Source organism: Myotis daubentonii, chromosome 8 (genome assembly GCF_963259705.1).
Source record: "Myotis daubentonii chromosome 8, mMyoDau2.1, whole genome shotgun sequence".
NCBI classification, from domain to species: domain Eukaryota; kingdom Metazoa; phylum Chordata; class Mammalia; order Chiroptera; family Vespertilionidae; genus Myotis; species Myotis daubentonii.
Window position 1 is genome coordinate 38148932 of NC_081847.1, and position 23076 is coordinate 38172007.

General features: G+C 49.2%; 1 protein-coding gene across 3 annotated transcripts in view; it reads left to right on the top strand.

The window, feature by feature from the left end:
* Positions 1–23076, top strand: part of DLGAP4 (DLG associated protein 4) — a 178862-nt gene that overhangs the window by 111251 nt on the left and 44535 nt on the right. For 2 of the 3 annotated variants that reach the window (XM_059706047.1, XM_059706046.1), the window contains exon 7: positions 2990–3230. In XM_059706047.1, the coding sequence (XP_059562030.1) occupies positions 2990–3230 (241 nt within the window). Of the gene's footprint in view, positions 1–2989; positions 3231–14383; positions 15246–23076 lie in introns of those variants that run through there. The other variant, XM_059706048.1, reaches the window with a different exon arrangement.

A 23076-nucleotide genomic window follows, 5' to 3' on the forward strand; every position in this document is an offset into this window, starting at 1 on the left:
TGGGTGGTCCTAGCTCCCAGCCTGAACAGGTAAAAGCAGAGCCAGCACCAGGAAAGCCACTTCCAATGAAGGTGGAGTCTAGACTCATGTTGGCGCCTTGACCTTCCACTCCTTGGCCCTATTGCTTCACTTCTCTATGCCTGTTTCCTCCTCCCCAGAATAGGAAAGAATGGGTGAGGTTCTATGAATAGGGTAAGAAATAACTCCAGGACAAGGGGAAGCATTCCCTGAGTCTTCTGGCTCCCTCCCTCCTCCCCTCCCCCAACGCTGGGGAAAATCCTGGGCAGACTGTTTTATTTGGACAGGCTGAGGGCTGGTGGTATTGACCTCAGCCCCGAGATGCCCTAACTTTTCTCCTTTTTGGGCCTTTAAAGATGTTGGGACTTTCTGAATGCAGAGACTTTTCAATTTTACAAAAGTTGATGGAGGCGGGGCCAGTCCTGGTATTGTCTTTGGTAAGGGTTCTTCCCTCCCATGCACACTCATCCTGCCCCTGGAAGTGGCCCTCTCCTCCCCCCCATTGACCCTCTCCTCCCTCCAAGCCCCAAGACCAAAAACTAGAGCAGGAAAGGTGCTCTGAGCACAACCCCTCACTGTGTCCAGGAGTAGGCAAGGGACTTGTCTAAGGCCACATTCTACAGAGCAGAACTAGGACTGGGCCCCATATTGCCTGATGCCAGACATGGATGCCTTATGTGCCTCCCACCCCGATGTCACATTATCCTCGAAGGTCTTTGGGAGTCCACAGTAGGCCAGGCAACCCACAGGGCAGTTCCCTGCACACAGTGTGTCCTCAGTGATACACATGCCCCCAGCACTGACCATGTGACCCACCCCGCCAGAGCTTGCAAGCATCTTAACCAACACTTACAAATCCTTGCACTCACCCCACAGAGCTGCCCATGATACTAAGTACAGGTTAACAGGTGCTTACTCTCCCAGACACTATTCTAAATCCGTGATATCCATTATATCACTTAATCTTGATAACAATCCTATGAAATTTGGTCTATAACTAGTCCCCATGTTATACCCTTGATCTTAGCCAAAAGGCTGAAAGCAGTGTTAGCCTCCATTTTATCGATGGGGAAACTGAAGCACTGAACAGTTAAATGACTTGCCCACCTTCGTATTGTGAGGAAATTATGAACCAGGGATTGAAACCCTGGCAGTCTAGTTCCAGAGCTGAGCCATTACTGTGAAATTCCAAAGCAAGACCTCATTGCCCTTGGCAGTCACAAGGGCCTCTCAGTATATCTCAGGTCGCGGCGTTGGAAGATAAACACCTATCTCTTTACTAGCCCCTGCATTTTTAATATGCCACACTGCCTTTTAATTTATCAGCACGGCCCAGAAGAACTTTCTGCAGTGATAGGATTGTTCTGTAACCTATGCTCTCCAATAAGGTAGCATGAGCAAGTGAAATGTGAATAAGGAAATGAATTTTTTAATTTTAATTAATTTAAACCTAAATAGCCACACACGGTTACTACTGTAACAGCTTTAGACCTTTCCAAACATATGCTTGCAATTGGGCGATGTCATTTTACTTGATGCAGTCAGACAAGTACACAGGCATTTCATTTCCTTTAGATGGAGAAACACTGACCCAGAGGACAGGGACGGCCTGAGATCACACGCCCGGTCCAGAGCAGAGCTGGCCCAGGCCCAGCTCCGTCCTTCCCTTCACACGGTGCTCAGTGATGGGCTCCCCTCCTGTAGCCCCAGGCCGCCCCCAGGACCTCTATCCAGTGTCTCTTTTTGGCCAGCTGACTCCTCAGCTTATACTCTGTGATCCCCAGTTACCAACATGACCCAAAACATGAGTCAGGCAGATGCTTCTAGAACGCTCAGAGAGTGTATGTATATGGTGAGGACCCTCTGTGCTCACACCTCCAGCTGCAGATTTGTAGGATCTTCATCAGTCATCTTTGGAAGAACACTTAGAAGCCATCTAGGTGAGATTAAAGTAGATGTGAGATGGCAAATAGCAGCCATTCTGGAATTCTCCACACTGCCCATGGCAGGCATCACTAATCTGTCCTCACTGCCACTACCCTGGTCCAGTCTTAAGTTCTCTCAACAGACTATCCCAGCAGTTTCACCTCTGGCCTCTCCCTCCATTCCAGACCCCTCCCCAGTATCCACTCTGTAGGCCAGGGCTGGATTAATCTTCCTTAAATATGCATTTGGAGTGTTTGATTCTGTACTTACTCACTGGGTTCCCCTGGTAAGTGTCTTCCCTCACTGCATATGGTATGAGTTATCTCATTAATCTTGATAACAATCCTATAAAATTTGGTCTGTAATTAACGCCTATTTTATAGATGGTAAATATCTATAAATTTTAAGATAGTAAATATCTAGCACACCTATTGGCACCCCTCACTCCAGCATTCCGAGCAGACATTAATAACTGATTATAGCCCTAGCTGGTTTGGCTCAGTGGATAGAGCGTCAGACTGCTGACTAAAGGGTCCTGGGCTCAATAACGGTCAAGGGCACATGCCCGGGTTGCGGGCTCGATCCCCAGTTGGGGGCGTGCAGGAGGCAATGGGTCAATGATTCTCTGTCATCATTGATGTTTCTATCTCTCCCTTTCCCTTCCTCCCTGAAATCAATAAAAATATTTTTAAAAAAAAAAAAATTTCTTATAGCATACATTCCCCCACTAAATTTATCTATCCGCAAAACCTATCATCCATCAGTGTGGACACACAGGTATAATCTAGTTAATATCCTGGAAACTATCGTGAACAGTTTCTCCTCCGTTGTAGAGATGGGGAAAAGGAGGCCGGGAGCGAGAAGGGCTGTGTATTTCCAAGGGCTCATCTGCTCATCCCATTCTGAGATGGGAGGGGGCGGGGAGGGGGGCTGGGTTGCGGCCCCACAGACTCCACAGCCCAGCACCAGCACCTGAGCCAACCACACAGTAGCCCGGCCCTGGGTGAGCAGAGCTGGCCCCTGACGCCTGCCTTTGCCTGGACAGGTACGGGAGGCGGATCTGAGCGACCAGTATGAGGCGGCCTGCGAGTCGGTCTGCAGCGAAGCAGAGTCGACAGCGGCGGAGGCGCTTGACTTGCCGCTGCCGAGCTACTTCCGCTCCCGCAGCCACAGCTACCTGCGCGCCATCCAGGCGGGCTGCTCGCAGGAGGAGGACAGTGTCTCCCTGCAGTCCCTCTCCCCACCACCCAGCACCAGTAGCCTCAGCAACAGTCGCACGCTTCCGAGTGAGTACCGAGTTGAGGGGAAGGGTTTTGTTTTGCTTTGCTTAGGGGAGGGGCAGCCAGTGGGAAATGCTGGGGAGGAATTCGCGGTGGGCTGGCCAGGATTGGAGGGATGATTAGGAGCAAAAGCAGGAGGCCTGGGGGCTGAACTACTCACCAACTGGCGAATTGGTGCTCAAATGGGGGTCACAGCGTCATGTGCCAGCACTGGTGGCCCGGGGGAGGGGGCTGGAGAAGGCCCCAGCTAATGGGAAGTACTTCGTTGCCAGTGGCTGTCAAGACCCTGGCTCAGAGCAGCCACCTGCTGGTGGGCTGGGCTCACTGAAGCTCTAGGCGCCTGTTTGGATTAGTTCCGTTATGCAAACCTGTGGGGAGGACAGGACCCTCCAGAGAAGGCAGAGCCTTCTGGGAGAGGATGGGATCTGCATTGAGCCTTCTCAAAAGGCGTGAGTTTGCAGGTTTCTCTCATACTCTTCCTGATACTTGTTCTAAATCCTCTGGCGATAATGCATGCAGGATCAGGTAAGAAGAGAACCTGTGTCACAGAGCAAGCCATGAAAATCAACAAAATCAAGGCCAAGGAAAATCATAGCACAATATCTGGTTCGGTAGAGAGAGCTTTGAGCTTACTCTGGCTAGCTGGTTCTCTCCCTGAGCCTGTTTCCCCATCTATAAATAGTAAATTGGGGCATAAGCCAGACCCTAGGGGGCCCTTGGGGAGATGAAATTACGACTGAGTGTAGAAAGTGTTTATCAGGGCCTTGCATGCACTAGGAGCTGACAAGTGGTAGCTGTTATCAGACTGGACTCTGAGCTTCCTAACAATTGAAGGCAACTGGTGTTGGATTGTTGTCAAAAGAGAGACAGCTGTTTCAAGTACTTAACTGGTGTTTGATGTTCATAAATGAACCTGAATCCTGTGGATAGTCCACACACAGGAAACCAGCTTGTTGACTGAATGAACTGGTCTTTTCAGGGGGCCAGAGCAGGAATCCACTTTGTTTACCTATTGCCTGGGTGATACATGGGCAGATCCTTGAGCTATCTCCAGCCACTTTTAAACCTTAAGGAACCTTAATACCTCCTTTGCAGGTATTAAGAGCTCAGTCTGGGCTCATTTCAAACTTGTCTACCTCAGCATCTCGTGCACCTGCAGCTGGGTGTGGTAGTCAACGTCTTCTCTGTTCCTTGTTCTCCAGTGGCCGTTTCTGGTCCCTCCAGGTGGGAGGGCGAGGTAGCTAGTGCAGGTGCTGTAAGCTGGCTCTTTCTCCTATGTGGTGCTTTTGGAGTTTCTCCTATCCTGCAGGGCCACGTGGTGCCTTCTTTTCTGACATGGGCGATGTCCCTCCAGCCCACTGTTTCTCCATCCAGTGGTCCCCCTCCTCCCCACTCAGCCTCTTTTTGCTAGGGGGTCTGGCCCTGCCAGGCAGCCACTTGGGCAGAATTCTCTGAAGACAGCTCCCGCCCTGCTTTCTTCCTTGGCTCCCACATAACCCATGTGAAATGAGGCCTTTGCCTTGCAGCACTCTGAAAGTATGGATTGGTCTGCTCTGAAAGTACAGCCTTCCTTCTAGAACTGCTGTCACACATAGGTAGCCCTGCCAGCCATTCCATTTTAGAGGTCTACAAGCAAATGACCTCTAAAGGCCCAGGTCCTATGGCCTTCAAATCCAGGGGATCCCTGCCAGGCTCTTCCAGTCCTCTACAGTCCCCATAGGAGCCTCGGGTACATGATCAGATTTCCCACATCATCAGGCCCATGAGAAATTCTCTAAGTACAAAGTGGGCCTGGGGGGACATATAGCACCCTAGCAATTTTCTTCAATTAAATCCTCATTCACTAATATCCCCCCACCCCAATCACTCATGAACGAGCTGAGGATGGATGATGGGCTACATGTCTCAGAACTATTTGGGTTCCTGTATTTGCAGGGGGGCAGATCTGGGGGTGCGGGGGGGGGGGGCTATTGCTAGAGTAGTACTGTATAACAACCAACCACAAAATCGGTATGATACAACAGTTAACATTTATTTCTTGCTCCCAAGTTTGTGAATTAACTGGGACAGCTCTGCTTCTGTGGCTGAAGGGTCCTCCTGTGATCAGTGGCCTACCCAGGGCATATTCTCATGGTGATGGCAGGAGCACTAGAGAGCAAGCCTAGCTATGCATGCACATTTCGAGGCCCCTGCTTGTATAATATTTGCTAAAATACTATTGGCTAAAGTAAGTCATATGACTGAGTTCAAAGACAAGGGATGGAAAAGTACCTCCCACCTTTGTGTCAGAAACTGTATTTACATGGCAAAGGAGTGAAGAATCAGGGTCAATAATTCAATCGACTACAGTCCACTCTCTTGGCCATATTGACTTAGAAAATACGTTTATCCTCAAGACTACCCCCCACCCACCCCCGAGTTTCATCCAATCGTAACACCAAGATCTCATGGCTTATGTCAGGTCTGGATGTGACTCCTCTTGATTGAGTGACCTAAAATCTAAAGAGACAGTTGTCCACCTCCTACCCGTAACTCTCCACACATCCAGCATACATTGGTGAAATAGAGACAAGATAACTGCAATGCACACTCCTGTTCACAAAAAAAGAGAAAAGGAATTCAGAGACTTACTGATCCCTGGCAGTTCTGGAGTTCTTCTGGGCAAATGTTGGACGAATACTCTAGGATAGGAAATTACCTTGATGAGGCCCAAGCTGTACCACGGGGGTTGACTCCCTAACCCATTATTCTCAGCAGCTCTCGGTTCTGCTCTCTGAAAGCCTTTCCTGTTCTGTTTGCCTTTTTGGCCACTTCTGAAGAGAACATTGAAGAATGTGCTCTTTAGGCAGCTGAACAACTTTCTTAGCCTGCTTTCTCCCTAAAGGGAGTTAGGGACGGACCCAGATGTCTTTTTACACCTAGAATGGTCTCAGTCCCTTCTGCCTAAGCTGATCATAGTTTTGGCTGCACACCTATCTCAAACATTTTATGGGTTTCCTATGTATTTGATTCCACTTAACTCCTTGTGCCAAAATCACACCCACAATTATTTTTGAGTCATGCCAGTCTTTCTAGATTCAATTATGACTACTTTGGTACATCAGGCCAACTCCTTTCAGCTTTCTGGAAGCCCTTTTGAGCAGCTAAGAGCATCCACTAGAGCATCTTATTATTTTAGAGTATTAATAAAAGATGTTACAACCACACCCTTGATTTGATCTGGGCCACATGCTGTATCTTAACTGGCCATCGCCTTGGTTTGATCTTTGTCCTTTGCCATTGGTTTCATTTGTATCTTAATTTGAGAATGACTTACTAGCAAGAGAGGCTGGAGTTAACAGATTTCTTTTCCAACTCAGCAAGTTCTGGGCCCTCTATATCCCCTCTACACACTCCTTAGTCCTTTTATGGATTTTCTTTCTTATACAATGTTATCAAATGCATCCAAAGGAGCCAGCTTTTGCTTTCAACGTTTTGCCTGGAACCGACCTTGCCCAAATCTATGTACTTTCTTCAGGTTACTGTAGATTGACAGTGTTACCAAGCATTTCATCTCTACATGATAGGGGTTACCTTTTTTTCAAGCCTACTGTAACATTTTACCTACTACTCACCACTTGGTCTCAGTGTCAATGCTACATTCTTTTGTTGCTAATATACCCTACTCCTGGTACCAATTTCTGTATCTGTCAGCTATTATCACAATAACACTGTGTAACAAATAAGCATGCTTTTTTCAGTGGCACACAGTAATACACATTTTTTCTCATTCATGAGTGTTCAAGTTGTCTGGTTCTGTTCTGCATGTCCTACATCCTCCTCCTGGAACTAAAGGGTGCCCCTAGAATCACTACCCTAGCCAGCGCGTGCTCTTGTCATGGTGGTGGCAGAAGTATAAAAGGGAAAACCCCACTTTGCAAGCATATTTCAACTCTCTTTCACATCTACTCATATTTGGTTGGTTAACATAACTCGTATTAGTCCAAGGCCAAGGTCCAGGGAAATATGTCCCACCTTTTGTGGGAGAAGCTGCAGTTACATAGCAAAGACATGTAAGGATTGGGAATTGAGGCCAAAATTTCAATCAGGCATAGCCCGCCCCCTCAGCACAGCCCTCATGGATGATTCAGCATCTGGCTTTATGTGTAGGGATATGGAGCTTTGATTATTCTCATTTGGGGTTTTAGCCCAAACCAAAACACTCAAGAAGGTATCATGTAACAACATCTTACACCTACCCAGACATGTGTGCATATATGCACCTACTTACAGGCATATATATCGTTTTGTACCCTTAGACCTCTATATGATATGAAAATGTAAATAAAAACATATGCACACTGATATTCTCATATGTACACATAATATCTACATACATCTGCACACACACATACGTGTGGGTGTCTAAGGCTCATGCCACCTTCTCAACTATGAGGACATCATGCCTCTAGCAGATTTGAGCCACCAAATAATTTCACTGCCTACGTTTCCCTGGTCAGCCCTCCCTCCAGGTCTCCACAGTGGCTCCTCTCTCCTCCACCTGCAATCCCCTCATGCTCACAAAACTCATCTCCCTCACCAGGAAAACCAAAGCCACCATATTTTCAGATCTGTGCCCGGAGCTGCAGCTGGTCCATACGGTACCTTTGTGTGCTGGGTTAGTAAAGAGTGCCCCCGCCACCACCAGACACTTAACTGCCATCTCTTAAAAAATTGCCCTGATGTACAGTTCTTTTTCAGAATAAGACCCGTTAATGCCATCTGCTAGAAACTTGTCATAATAAGTATATAATTTAATTATGTCTTTAATGTGAATGGCATACCCCCTTCTATGTGGCATCCTTAATCAGTGTAAAACTTGCATAGTCCTACCCATAATCACCTCTCTCCATATAGAAACACACAGGCACACAGGCATATCCTATTCAGCCACTGTCTCCCCTCAGGGGCCACATTGGTCAGAAGGCTGCCCCCTTTCCTTAGCATCTGTCTCCAAGGAGTGAGCAGTCTGGGCCCCACCACCACCACCACCACCTGCTGAGGGGCATGAAAGCTCTTTGTCACTTTCACATGGGCACATATGCAGGCGGGCAGATAGATGTAGTGGGGGGGGGGGTCGGTGTAATGAGACAGTGAGAGCCTGGGAGGGTGGACCCCTGGGGAGTGGCCATGGGCACGACATGGAGTGCCCACCCACCTCCTCAGAACTGGCCAGCTTCCCAGCTGCCAATGCCACAGCCACCCCTTCTTTCCCTCCCCCTTTCTGACCCAGATTCCACATTCCAAAAATAGCTCTGGCAGGTGACTGGCAGGCTGGGTCAGCTCTAGCTGAGATGGTGGGGAAAGCAGCAGCTTGGCTGCCTATACATACCCCTTCCCAGCCAAAGAACCTACCTGGGAGAGGCCACAGGGGTTCATCACCCCCCAGTCTGCCTTATCCTGCCTCCTCTCTCTCTGCCTCTGAGAAAATGAAGAAGAACAAAGAAAACCTCCCTCCACTCCTTCCCTTCTCTCCCTCTGCCCATCTTCCATTAGTGCTCATTCTCCTCTCCTCTCTCCCTTCCTCCATCCCTTTCTTCTAGCTCCCCCTCCCATCCCTCTCCCCATCTCTCTCTCTCCCCACCAGCTCAGCCTTCTGGTCTGTCTCCCTCAGCTCTGTCTCTCCCTGCACCCTCTATCCCTTTCTTCCCTCACAGTTTCTGGCCCTCCCCTCCCACCAGCCTCCCTTTGTGTCTCTCCCACTCCTACTGAATCACAAGGGAGGCTGTGACATCACCCCAAGTGTGGTCATGGTAGGCCGCTGGGTGGCACCCCCAGCTCCTGCCAACTGCATTCTCTGCCCCTACACATGTGCACACATATGTACACACACACATATAGATGCACACACACACACTAGGGGTCACTCCCTGGCAGTGCTTGCGCTGGGTGCTCCTGCCCTGGGCAACACCCTTGCTCAGGGGCTGTAAGTTCTAGTTTTAGCTCTGCTGTGTCACTCTGGGCGGGCCCCAGCCCCTCCCTGTGCCTCAAATTCTCCATCTATATTGTGGAGCTTGGGTTTGAGGATCCTTGAATATCTCCTATCCAAGTCACAGAATGTTCTGTCCTCCCTTCTTTGTTCCCCCCTCCCTCCCCTCACCCCTGTTGAACTCTCCCAGTTTCTTCTCTCATTCACTCCTCCTCCATAGACACAGGAAGGGAGGCTGACTACATTCCAGGAAGCAGTCAACCCTTCAGTCAGCCTTTTCTTCTAGTCCTGTCCTTGCTAGGTCTAGCCCTCCACAAAACTGTTTATTACACCACAGGCTCCTGTCAGACTGGACACTCCATCCGCCAGAGTGTCAGTGCCGAGAGGACCTCAAAGACAGACTTGTTCAGAGATGCAAAATAGACTTCAACTCATGTCATCTCTGATCCCTGGAGCTCAGGGCTGAGATTTAGTTCAGCAGAGAAGTGTGCTGCCATCGATTAGTGGTGTCTGCCATAGCCAGGATAGTTGCGCATATCTGACATTCCAGATTTAACCCAGTTAACCTCTCTCACACATACATGCACATACACATTTACTGATACTTTACAAAGAAACTGCAGCCTAGAAAAGGTGAGTGTGAAGTCACGGTCACCCAGTTAGTAGGTCAAGCAGGTGTTTTCCACTGACTTGAGTTTGCTATTATCCTGGGGGGGCACTCAAGTCCTGGTAAAGAGGTATAGTGTGGCCACAGAGTTTCAGGGAGAATTATCAGGCAACATGGGCAGGATGCATCAGATAAACACTAAGTGCAGCATGGGATGAGTAAACTTAAATTTTCAAAGTCTTAGGACTGTGCCTGGCCCAATAACTCCCAGTTGCTTTTGTTATTAATATGCCTTTAAGCAAAAACCAGGACAGTGGTGTCTGAAACACTGTATTGTCTTCGGTATGGTTCTTTTCTCCTTTTTATTTTTTTAACCATAAAAATTATATTTTATTTACATAATTTCCTATGAAATAGATTTTATAAACTTGAGATTGAAAGTTGAAACTGCTTTTCCCACAAAATAACTGATGATCACATTCTTAGTTCTTTCGTGATATAGTAATATTAAATCATTTTAGAAAATTAAATGGCATGTTAAAGCTAATTATTAGCACTTACAAATCAGTAAATTTATGAAAAATCCTATTATGAGGAAATACATAAAACACCAGTTGAAAGTGAAACTTGAATGGAACATGCTGGAGAATATGAGACATTCTTTTCAATAGGTTTACTTTATATTCGCACTGTGGTTGGCCCAACATGGTTATCACCATTAAAACAGATCCTTCAGCAACCAGAAATTTTATCTTTTTTTAAAAATGTTTTTATTGATTTTTAGAGAGAGAGGAAGGGAAAGGGATAGAGAGAAACATCAATGAGAGAGGAACATCACCGATCAGCTGCCTCTTGTACTCCCCACTGGGGATCGAGCCTGCAATCTCGGTTTGTGCCCTGACCAGGAATCAAACTGTGACCTCCTGATTCATGGGTGGATGCTCAACCACTGAGCCACACTGGCTGAGCTGAATTATCTTTTTAATTTTTTTTCCTAAAATAAAAAAGCAGTCTATGAAATATTGCCGGGGTCCAACCCCAGCTGTTCCAGGGGTCCCCAAAGGTGTGGACGGAGTCAGCGGAGAAGGAATGACACGGAGACAGCTTTCAGTTGATCAGCAGCCTAGCCAGGATCTCTAGCCCGGATCTCCAGCCAAGTTCTGGTCTCGATCTCCAGAGAGGTTCTGCTTAGGATCTCCAGCCAGGTTCTGTGGCCATGTTCCCTCGCTAGGTTCTCCAGCCAGGTTCTGTCTGAGATCTCCAGCCAGGTTCGGTCACCAGGTTCTAATCAGGTTCTCTTGCCAATTTCTGTAGTCAGGTTCAGTCCAGGATCCCTGACCATGTTCTCTCCAGCGAAGTTCTTCTGTCTGTAGGTTCTCTCTTCTAAGTCCTGTCTCCTGAGTTCTGTGTTCTAAATTCTGTCTCTGTCTGTCTTGTTACAACTGTATTTATACCAGTTGATTCAATCCTATCAATCTCTATTACAAAGGTTAGGGCGTTTCTTATCTCCATTCCAGGAAGTAAAGATTATGCAGCTTAAGCATGATTGTTTGTAGTTAAAGTGATTAATTACCCGCCTGGCACTTAGTTAAGGGGTTTTATTCCCTCCCTAACTTCAGGGGAAAATCCCTACCTGGGGAAACAACCTTTCTCAGAGACCTTGGTTAAAACACATAGTGCCAAGAAGGTGAGCAAACATATTAAGAATCGTATGCCATATATGCCAGGTCCCTTGAAACAGCAAGGATGGACCGGCTCCCGGCAAAATATGAAATAAATAAGAATAGTCTGGAAGTCTTCTAGGGGCCCAATTTCAGTACAATGGCACTTTCCCATTCCTCTATTTCATAGAGCACTTCATTTATCCACTTGGAAAAAATTTATTTTTTTATATCAACTTGAGTCAGAATCAATGTCCCATTTGTGAGTTTTCCAACCTCTCCATTCCATCCACTTGACAAAATACTGGGAGCTGATTTCTTCTATTTGGATTTCCTGCCTTTCTGCCCTTTCCTCTTCTTTTTCTTGAAAATATCTATGTCCTAGGCCAGTGGTCGGCAAACTGCGGCTCGTGAGCCACATGCGGCTCCTTGGCCCCTTGAGTGTGACTCTTCCACAAAATACCATGTACGGGTGTGCACGTACAGTGCGATTGAAACTTCGTGGCCCATGCGCAGAAGTCGGTATTTTGTGGAAGAGCCATACTCAAGGAGCCAAAGAGCCGCATGTGGCTCGCGAGCCACAGTTTGCCGACCACTGTCCTAGGCTATTCCCCTTTCTTCTTCCTTTGCTGCCTTTTTTTCTTAGATCTGCTCCTACAAAACCTTGTAATTCACATAATTCTTTTTAGGAGGCTGAGCATAAGGGCTTGTTCCTGTTCCAGGACTTTTCTTTTCCATAACCCATGATCTCAAACCTGTGTACTTCCAACTGAACCTTTTCTAAGTTAAATTATTGTATAACCACATCTTTCTTTCTCCTTTCCCCCACCCCTGGAGGCATTTCTTTTTTCTTTTCTTTTTTTATTTCAGAGAGGAAGGGAGAGAGAGGGGGAAAAAATGATGAGAGAGAATCATCAATCTGCTCTCTCCTGCACACCCCCTACTGGGGATTGAGCCTGCAACCTAGGCATGTCCTGATTCATGGGTAGATGCCCAACCACTGAGACACATGGGCCAGGACTGTGTGCTCTTTCTGATCCAGCTTCTGTTTTGTTATTTCTGCTGTGGAATTCCACCACTGCTACTTGCTGTTCTTCAGGGAAGAGTTGATGCTGCAGCACAAGGGACCTGTGGTCCTGCTAGCGCACCAGTGGGGGTCACAGCAAGGGCACACCGGGCTGTTCTCTGAGCTCCTAGAGCAGTGGTTCTCAACATTCCTAATGCTGCGACCCTTTAATACAGTTCTTCATGTTGTGGTGACCCCCAACCATAAAATTATTTTCGTTGCTACTTCATAACTGTAATTTTGCCTCTGTTATGAATCGTAATGTAAATATCTGATATGCAGGATGTATTTTCATTGTTACAAATTGAACATAATTAAAGCATAGTGATTAATCACAAAAACAATACGTAATTATATATGTGTTTTCCGGTGGTCTTAGGCAACCCCTGTGAAAGGGTCGTTCGATGGTCGCGACCCACAGGTTGAGAACCGCTGTCCTAGAGGCAGCTTGAAGGCTCTTCCTCTGGTCTCTTACAGGAGAACCAGGAGGGGGAGCTGGCTCTGCCCCTAACACCAGTGAAGTCCCCACATCTCTCTCGTTTCCCCTTTTCTTTCTGATCCTTTGCTGTTCTGCTTCATCTTCTGTGTCTCCAAAGCGTTGAGGTTCTGGAGCACAGCATCCAGAGGCGTGTGAGAAGAGGGAAGGAGGAGGACCCCAGACCCTGCTTCTGTGCCATTGTGGGGTCTGACTCCGTGGGACAAGGAAAGCCCGCCTGAATGCCCTCCTTTCCTGTTTTACATTTGGAACAGAAATGCACAGAGAAGGGAAGGAACTTGCCTGGGTCACCCAGCCAGGCAGGCTGAGAAGCAGGAGCTGGGTCTGTGGATGGCAGACCCACTGTAAGTGCGGCCCGGAGGGATGAGACCCGCAGAGAAACAACTCCGGAGCAGGACTGTGAGGAGGGGGCACTGGCTGGGGAGAAGCACGGCCCCGGGAGGGCCGGGAGGCTAGGAGGGTGACTATGGATTCGGGCGGTACCTACTGCACTTGCCCTCCAGGGCACCGTGGGGTGTAGGTTTCACTATGTCAAGCAGGAAACGAAGGCTCGGGGAGGCTGAACGAACGTTCAAGGTCACACAACCCTCCAGAGGCTGAGCCAGGATTTAAACCCCACCCGGAGGACTCGGGGTGAGGACAGCAAAGTGAGGATGGAGCAGCGGGGACAACTAAAAACACTTAGGACGTAGAGTCGGTCGTACTAGAAGTCTCGTTTGACCCTACAGGGGTGACAAGACCGCCGCGGGCGCTTGCTCTGGGCCTCAGTTTCCCCCAGTGGTGGCGAGGTGTCGCAGTGGTAAACGGATGCGAACTCACCCCGGCCGCCTCACGCACGGAGCATGCGTCGCGTTCCAGCTGGAACCGGTTAGGCTGCGGCGTGAGGGGCGGAGCCCCCCTCCCGCGCTCAGGCCTGCGCGTGCCGACGTGGGCGCGCTCCCTCTCTCGGTGGGCCTGCTCGGGCGGGATCGAGCGCCCCGCGCGCTTGCGCACCGGCCGAGCCGCGCGTGCGCGCGAGGGGCCCAGTGCCCAGCCGACTGCGCGCGCCCCGGTCCGCCCGCGACGCGCGCGCCGCTGACGCGGAGGGCGGGGAGAGGCGGGGCCGACGCGGGGCTTTAACCCAGAGGCCCCGCCCCTCGGGCGTACAAAACCGGAGCCTCGGGCCGGGCCGCGTGAGGGAGGAGGGTGAGTGCCCGCCGCTGGCCGCCGCTGTCGCCAGCCGGTCCGTCACTCCGTCCGTCTGTCCGGTCCACGTCGTCGCCGCCGCCTCCTCAGCCCGGACGCCCGGGGCCCGCCCGGAGCCGCCCGGAGCAGCCGCGGCCCCGCGAGGAGACGGGCGCCGCCCCCGCCCGGTCCTGCCCCCGCCCTCCTCCCCGTCTGTCCGTCCGTCCGTCAGTCCACCCGCCCGCCTGCGCCTCCGTCCTTCTGTTCGGCCAGACCTCGGGCCGTCTCCCCGCTCCGCCCGCTTTGTCTCTCCCCGGCCGCTGTCTCTTTGTCTCTGCCCCGCGCTGCCTCAGCCCCTCCTTCGCTCCCCACACTCGGGTCCCCTCGCCGCGTTCCTCTCGGCCCTCAGCCTCCTTTCCTGAACTCCTCCATTCCTCAGGACCCCCTCAGAGCGCCCCACACCTCTGGGTGCTTTTCCTTCAGAACAGCCTCCACACCCCCAGGGCTCCCCCACATCCTTTGGGGGCCTTCCCTTCCATCTGCACCCCAGGTCCCTGGGGCTTGCCTCTTAGCCCTCATTCCCTCAGGGTTTTTCCTTTTTTTGGTGTCTCCTCTGTACGCTGGGATCTCCGAGATCCCTTGGGGTCTCTCTCCTTGGACTCCACGCCCCCCCCAAAAAGCTCCCCAGCTCCCAGGCTTCAGCCCCTCCCTGCCTTCCCTTGGTCTGTCCCCTGTCACTGACTCTCCTTGTTCTCTTTCAGGCCTCTGCCCCCCCCCCCCACACACACATTTATCTGGGTGAGGATCCCCTGCTTTGCTCTCCCTGCCTCTCTGCCCCCACATCTGTCTCCTTGCTCTCACCATTCCGTGTCTCTTGTGCTGAAGGCCCCCTTTTGAACCTGCTCCTTTGCCCAGAGCTCTTGGCCCCCTCGTCTCTCTGCCAGCCCCCTGTCTCCTCTCCTCTGTCTCTCCCTCTCCCCTTTTCTGTCTTTGCCGGTCTCTGGGTCTCTGGCCCCCATCCGGCCCTCATGGCTTTGTGTCTGGAGCTCTTGAAGCAATGTGAGTGGTGGGGTGTCCGGGTCGGGCGGAGTCTGCCTGCAGGCTGGCCGTGGCTGAGGCTCCCTGGGTTGGCGCTGGGCGAGGGCTGGCACGAGGGCCGGACACTGTGGGCTTCCCAACAAAGGGGGCCAGGCGGGGCCGCCCGCGGATGGAGCTGGGAGTGGGTGGCCTTCCTGCTCTGAGGCTTCTGCTTTAGTTGCTTGAGTGTGCGAAGGGTGTCATGAGCTGGGTGTCCCTGCCTGCTTGGCCCTGCATGGCCTGGCACTTGGTGATCGCTTGTGGGCAGGCCTGGGCTATTTTGGAGCCGGCAGGATGTGATATCACTTGGGCGTTTATTTAGACCCGGCTGGGGGTGGGGGCTGCGTTCTTGCCAACTTGAGTAATGAAATGGTGCAGGGGGGTGCGGCCTCCTAGGCAGCTGGGCCGTGGGATTTGGTGCCAGTACTTTGCAGGCCACCAGACTGGGCAGGTGAGCAAGGGTCTGTGCGGCCTTGGCCTGTCTGAGCCTCTCGGTGAGGGTGAGGGTAGAGAGGAGTTGTTCTTCATCTGACCATCCTTGAGTATTGGGTTTGGTGGTCTCACACCTCTGGGCCTTCGTTCTGCCAGCTTCAGTCGTGTGACCTTGAGTGAGACCCTCAACCTCTCAGCCTCAGTTTCCCCATCTGTTTAAAGAGAATAATTGTGCCAGCCTCACAACGTTGTCTTGATCAAATGAAACATCTGTAGACATGCTTTGTGAGCTCTCACCCTCTTTACACTGAGCTCCACAGAGGGAACGCAGCTTGCCTGGGCTACATAGCTAGTTTATGGTGTAGCTGGAACAGGGGTCAGGGCCCAGGAATCCCCATCCAGAGTTCTCTACCCTCCACTCCATTACTACCTGATTATTCAGGAATACACCTGCCGCTGTGATAGGGCAGGAAGTAGACCATTCCGTATTTATGCCCTCATCCTGGTTGCTCTTTGTCAGTTTGTAAAGATAGGCAGGTATGCCCAGCTGGATGTTTGTGCTGGGAGACAGTTGGATTTTCCATGTTCCGTCCCATTGTTGTTCAAGGGATTTTTCCTTGTTTGGCCAGTGGCATTTGGGAATAGTCACTTGTGGTTGTAAGCCCTAGCGGCTTTTCCTGCTTCCCTGTAGAGTGATGGGACAAAGTCCCCTGCTGAGAAAGGGTCCACACTCAGCTGGGGTCTGCTGTCAGGGAGCCTTAGATGTCCCAGAACTTTGGAGGAAATGAGATCAGCTATTGTAGCCCCCTTATCTTATGGAAGAGGCCCAGAAAGACCAGGGACCCACAGATGGTCAAACCAGGACTCCTGGGTACTGTTCCGTGGCATTGCCTCTGAGGAGGTCACTGTCAGGCTGCTGTCACCTGCCCACTGTATATAATGACAATTTCTTACACCCATTGACCTTTTACTGTAGACCTATGCTCGGCATGCTACACAGACTACTTGCAGTGGGGAGAAGGGGCTTGGTTCCCGTCTAGAAGTGAGGGATCAGGGTTCTGGTCCCCACATCTCACCTATTCTCAGGTTCTCAGGGAGACATCTTTCCCCTGGGCTTCAGCTTCCTTATCTGTAAAATGGGAATCATAATCCTTGTCCTAAGACTGGTTCTGAAGTCATGGAATCCCTAAAAAAATTCTGTGAGGCAGAATGCCAAGGTTCTATTCCTGCCTCTGATGCAGTGTGATTTCAAACAGGAGTCCTCCTCTATGTATTTTTTCCTTCTAAAAAAAGGGAGTTGGGCCTGTTCTCTTAGGTGCTTTCAAGCTGACATTTGAGGATCCTAAGGTAATTCAAAGGTCACCTATCTGTACCTACATCTCATCTTACCTGTTAAAAGTGTGCTTGATCACAGAATAAGAGGGAGAATAGATTGAATGCTGTCAGATGTGTGCTGATGATGTGCTGTGGGGTTTTGTAGGAGAGAAACAAAGGGAGAGAAAGGAGTCCAGGAGAAGGCAGTACTTGAGCTGGGCCTCTATACCAGGCATGTTCTGCCTTTTAAACAAGCATATCTCAGAGATACTGTGGGGTCAGTTGCAGACCACCACAATAAAGTGGGCTATTATCTTTTTGCTGTTGGAGGATCTTGCCTTCAATTTGTAAAAACACAACATTTGTGAAGTGCAATAAAATGAGATATACCTGAACACAATTTCCCAGAGGGTAGGAATAGTGTGGATTTTAGAGCCACAAACACCTGGTTTTAATCAGTCTCTATCACTCACTGCCTATGTAATCTTAGTCCAGTTACTTTCTTTGAGCTTCAGTATCCTCATCTGGACTCAAGATAACCATATTTACAAAGTAGGATTATAGTGGGGATTAAGTGAGAGTATATATTAAAAACACCCAGTACATAGTAGGCACTTAATAAATGTGAACTTCCACCTCCTGATAATACCTGGATCACTTTTTTGTGTGTGAGATCAAGACAGATGCCCAGCCTCTCCCCCCACTCCCTATGGTTGGGGTTCTGGTAAAAGGAAAGCACCTTCTGGCTGTTGTAATAAATAATAGAAGTAATCCTCTAATCTCTCACTTGCTGTGTGAGGCATTGTGTAACCTGCCAGGCTCTTTTCTGACCATTGTTCCTCACAACAGTCCTAGGAGGAAGTCGGAAGTGAAAGGAGTTCTCCATTTCACAAGTGAATAAAGGGCCCAGAGAGGAACAGGTAGCTTCTCAAGGTACCACAGCATGGCTTTGTTGGGGCAGGCTAGCCCAGACTGGACTTTGCCCACAGCTTTGCTACAAATTGATTGCTTCTGCCTGATAGACTACCTCCTCAGGCCACCTTCTCTGGGTCTGGCATCTGTTCTGCTAAAAGGGTTTGCTTGACATTTCCCCAGCCTCTGAGCTCATCTCAGATTTAAATGGGACTAACTGGAGGCTGGATAGGGGACTGAGTCACCACCTTCCCTGGCTTTCTCATCCTGAGCAGTAACCAGACACACCCAGAGGGCCACTGAGTGAGTGAGACCTACTGGTTGTAGACACCACACGGGACAGACTTTTCTCCCTGAGCTCCTACTGTGGTGGCTCCATGTTTTTCTTTAATCCCCAGAGATCTGGAAGCACAGGCCACATTGAGCAGTTACTGGCTTGGCCTTTCCTGCTCCCAGCCTTTATTTGTGCTTACCCTTCCTCTATGGTGCTCTCCCCTTTGAGGCCTACGGTGTGAAATGCACCTCCTCCAGGAAGTCTGCTGACTCTGGGTCAGACTGTGAATCAGTCCTGGGTCCACACTTGCTGAAAGTATGACCTTGGCGGGTCACTTTACCTCTCTGTGCCTCAGTTTCCTCATATATAAAAATTAGATTCCTCATCTTTATAAAATTCAGGTTCCTGAGCTCCATTTCCAAAGATTCTCATTTGGCAGGCCTGGGGCAGGAATCAGGTTTTTAAACCAACCTTTTAGAAGAGTCTGATGCTGAGCGTCTGTGGACTACAGTTCTATAGTTTGGGAAAAGCTGAACTGAGAGTTTCCTGTGTTTGTATCACAGCTGGGCTTGTCCCTACTGTGTGACCTTGGAATGATGAACTTTTGTACCTTTGTTTTCTTCCCTGTCGAATTGGGGTAGAAATACCTAGCTCACAAGTTGCTATGAGGATGAGAACTCATGTAGTAAAAGCCCTTCAGTAAATGGGAACTTGTCTGCTACACTGCTGTTCACTTGGTGTCAGGGTCTGTCCTAAGCAGTTTATGGCATCTGACTGCATTATTGCAGCAATCCTATGATATGGGTACCAATGTTATCCCCATTTTACAGGTGAGGAATCTGGCCCTTCGTTATCATCTTTGTTTTGGGCAGGATTGGTTGTTCCAGAACCAAGTTATCCTTCTGCTGCTTAACCCTGGCAGCAGACACTCAGGCCTAGCCAGGGTGAAGTCTGTGGAATTGAACACCTGGGAAGGAATGCAATCCAGTTGTCAGCAGAAATTGAATGAGGTTGATGAGATATGCAATGAGTGCCTCTCAGGTTCCAGGTTTTCCAGTCTGACTGTGGCTGCTTCTTTCCCCTTTACCTGTGTTGGAATTAGCTGGTTCCTCACCCACCAGTTCCTGGGAACCAAGGCTACCTTAGACATAAATAACATTCATATTCTAGAACTAAAAGATTATTGTTTCTTGTTCACAATAAGGACGTGCCTAGGGTCCCAGATCAAGACGATGCGAAGGCCAGCCTCTCCACCCAGGCCTCCCTCATTTCTGTAAATCACTGGTCTGGTGGAAAATGAGCACTGAGGTGTGGTTTGGCTAGTGCACAGTTTACTCTTGGGACAAGAGCAAGAGAAGTGATCCCAGCCCTGGCCAGTGTGGCTCAGCTGGTTGAGCGTCATCCCATGCACCAAAAGGTTGCCGGTTCCATTCCTGGTCAGGGCACATGTCCAGGTTATGGGCTTGATCCCCAGTAGGAGAAGGTATGCAGGAGGCAGCCAATCAATGTTTCTCTCTTACCGATGTTTCTCTCTTTCCCTTTCCCTTCGTTGCTGTCTAAAATCAAAGAGCTAGACTTGACTCAATCTGGAGCTGAATTGGGTTTGGAAACCTTTTCTAATCAGGGGCCTGCTCTCCCAGCCCTGGGCCAGGCTCTTTGGCGATGGGAAAGAACAGATGCCCTCTGCCCCTGGAAACTAACTTATGGTCTGACAAGAGAGACAAGGCTACAATTACAAGAGACTGTGTGACAGTCTATAATTAAGTGTCTGGTAAAGAAAAGCATTGTCTGAGAAGGAAGAAGTGAGTGTGAGCCAGAAACAAATGGGGCTAGATTCTAAGAAACAGAGGGTAGGGCTGACATTCTGGAAAATGGTTTGTACAAAGTTAGAGGTACAGGTGCTGGAAGGTAAACAGTGAGTAGATTAGTTCTGCTGATGCATCACGGCTCTGGATAAAAAATCTGGGCAAGACCAGGAGGTTGTAGGCATTGTTGAGCTTTAGCTGAAAAGCAGAGGCTTTGGGGAGCCATAGAAGGTTTTAGAGCAGGGATAGTACAACTGGACGATTTCTTCAAGATGAATCAGGCTGGAATTAGAGTGAAGCTTTGCAGGCATCCAGATGACAGAAGAGGATGAGGTTCTGGTGGAGCCCTTGGGAGTGGGAAGAGCCAGTTGGGATAGCAGAGGATGTTGTGCTCCTCCCTGAGGAGAGCTCAGCTGGGGGCCTAATGGGCTAAAGGAAAGATATTGGGTGTTGCTGCTTTGGGGCAGGAAATAACAGTCTAAGCACATCGCTTGCACACCTGCTCTATGCCAGGGTCTCCGGATGTTCTCATGAAATCCTTACAATAAGCCTGAGGCAGGTGGACTTAACCACCTCTGTTTTACAGATAAGGAAAATGTGGCTCAGACCCAAGGCTGACTGTCTGCAAACCCTGACTCTTCCCACAGTTCAGCTTTGCTTCTTGGAAAGGAAACTCCTACTCTTAGGGTCCCAAGAATCTAAGCCTTCTTGCCTCTTGATTTGGGGGTATGCAGATATATCCCCTAAAGTTCATAAACCCTGCTTTCTAAAGATCCAGAAGGCTGGGGCTGGGTGCCGGCTTAGAATTTCTTCAAGGTGGGAGAGTCAGGGAAGTGAAGGGCCTTCACATCTGCAATATTACTCACCAGGCAACCTCCATAGTTGGGCCTCATATATGTCTGGTCCAACAGTGGGCAAGTCCATGCGTGGACTCATTGGGATTCTCAACTACCCCAACCAGAGAGGGTGTTTCCTGGCCCAGCCAAAGGAATCAGTCACCAACAAAGGTAGGAAAGGACTTGTCCCAAGGTGCCCCTCAGGACAGGAGAGCAAGGTGATGGAACTCAGTTCCCATTTCCTAGGCTGCAGCCAGGGATATCCATTGGGCAGAGGAAAGGGGAAGGGGACTGGTACATACTGAGTGGCTACCATGGGAGGTAGCAATGATTGGTCCATTGTGCAGCTAGAACACTGAAGATAGCCAGTCATTCTCTGTGTGCCCCCTGAGCTGGGCCTCATCCTCAGGTCATGAGGCAGAGCAACACATAGTAGTCATAGCCTCCATGGTCGCCTCACCACACTCCTCCCTGCCTCCAGTAAACCCCCAGATCCATATGCCAGTCTTCTTTGGCAGATACTCTCTAAGTCCAGCTGTGGTCAGGATACAATTGTAACTGCACCCCTGTTTTTCATACCAAAATCTGGACAAAGGTTTTGATGAGGGATTTTGGTGTTCCTTTGGAATAGATCCAGTCTGAGAAATATCATTCAGACATTGTAACAGTGGACTAGAGCAACATGTGCTATCCCTTTCATTTTATTAATTTTACTGTTTGCCAAATGCTTTCTCATAAACTTGATCATTCTCCTGTATATTCATTCTTTTTATTTTGTTTTCAGAACATTGATTGTGGATACTTAATATTTGTTTAGTTTATTTGCAGAGCACTTTTATCCACCTTATTCCAGTAGATCCTTATACAACCCTAGGAGATCATTACTATTCTTATCATCCTCATTTTCCAGAGTGACTTGACCAAGGTCACTCTGGGATTCATTGTCTGAACTACTCATTTATTCAGCTAATATTTGTTACGTGCCTGCAGTGTACTAGGCGATGAGCTGGCCCGGGGGATACAGTGGCAAGCAGAGCTGCCTTATAGACTTAATTTCTAACGTCCCAGAGGCCACAGTATTGCAGAGGCCTAGCCAGGATCCACCCCAGTGCTCCTGAGCTCTCCACCCTGAGTTCCTCCCACTGCAGACCCCTGTACTTTGGGTCTGTAGCTTAGATCTAGACTTTTGTAACCAGTGATCCCTCAGCCTAGAGCAGTGGTTCTCAACCTTCCTAATGCTGCGATCCTTTAATATAGTTCCTCATGTTGTGGTGACCCCAACCATAAAATTATTTTCGTTGCTACTTCATAACTGTAATTTTGCTACTGTTATGAATTGTAATGTAAATATCTGATATGCAGGATATATTTTCATTGTTACAAATTGAACATAATTAAAGCATAGTGATTAATCACAAAAACAATATGTAATTATATATGTGTTTTCCGATGGTCTTAGGCGACCCCTGTGAAAGGGTCGTTCAACCCCCAAAGGGGTCGCACGACCCACAGGTTGAGAATCGCTGGCCTAGAGCATCATGGTAAAGCAAGCCAAAGCAGCAGGTCTCTGCAAACTGAACTTCAAAAGTGACAAAAGAAGTCTTCAGTAATGACTTAATTATTAATAAGAAGGTGAGGAAGGGCATCTCAACAAAAGGCCATCTGCTCTTTCTCCCCCAAGGGAAGTTGCCCAAGGTCTGCTGTACCTAAGATCCTGGCCTGAATTTTCTGCAGCCTCCAAATATTTGATTACAATGTGCACAGGTGTGGAGCTCTGTGGCCATGTGCTGAGCTGGGGACCCTCCCTGCCTACTTTAATATTAAATGAGTTAATAAAGGCAGATTCTAGGATATCAGGTACTACAGAGGACTCTGGCTCAGCCCCCTCATTTCCCAAGAGTAGGAATCAAGAGTAGGAGGGGCCCAGCGGGTATGGCACAGTGGTTGAGCATCGACCTAGGAACCAAGAGGTTACCGATTCAATTCCTGGTCAGGGCATATGCCTGGGTTGCAGGCTCAATCCCCAGTAGGGAGCCTGCAGGAGGCAGCTGGTCAATGATTCCCTCTCATCATTGATGTTTCTATCTCTCTCTCTCCCTCTCCCTTCCTCTTTGAAACCAATAAAAAATATATATATATAAAAGTAGGAGTGGAAGGGACTTATCAGTATCACACACTGAGGGATCTTCCTTCCCTTTCATCCATCTTATTAGCCTATCTTTACTCAGACCTTCAAGTAG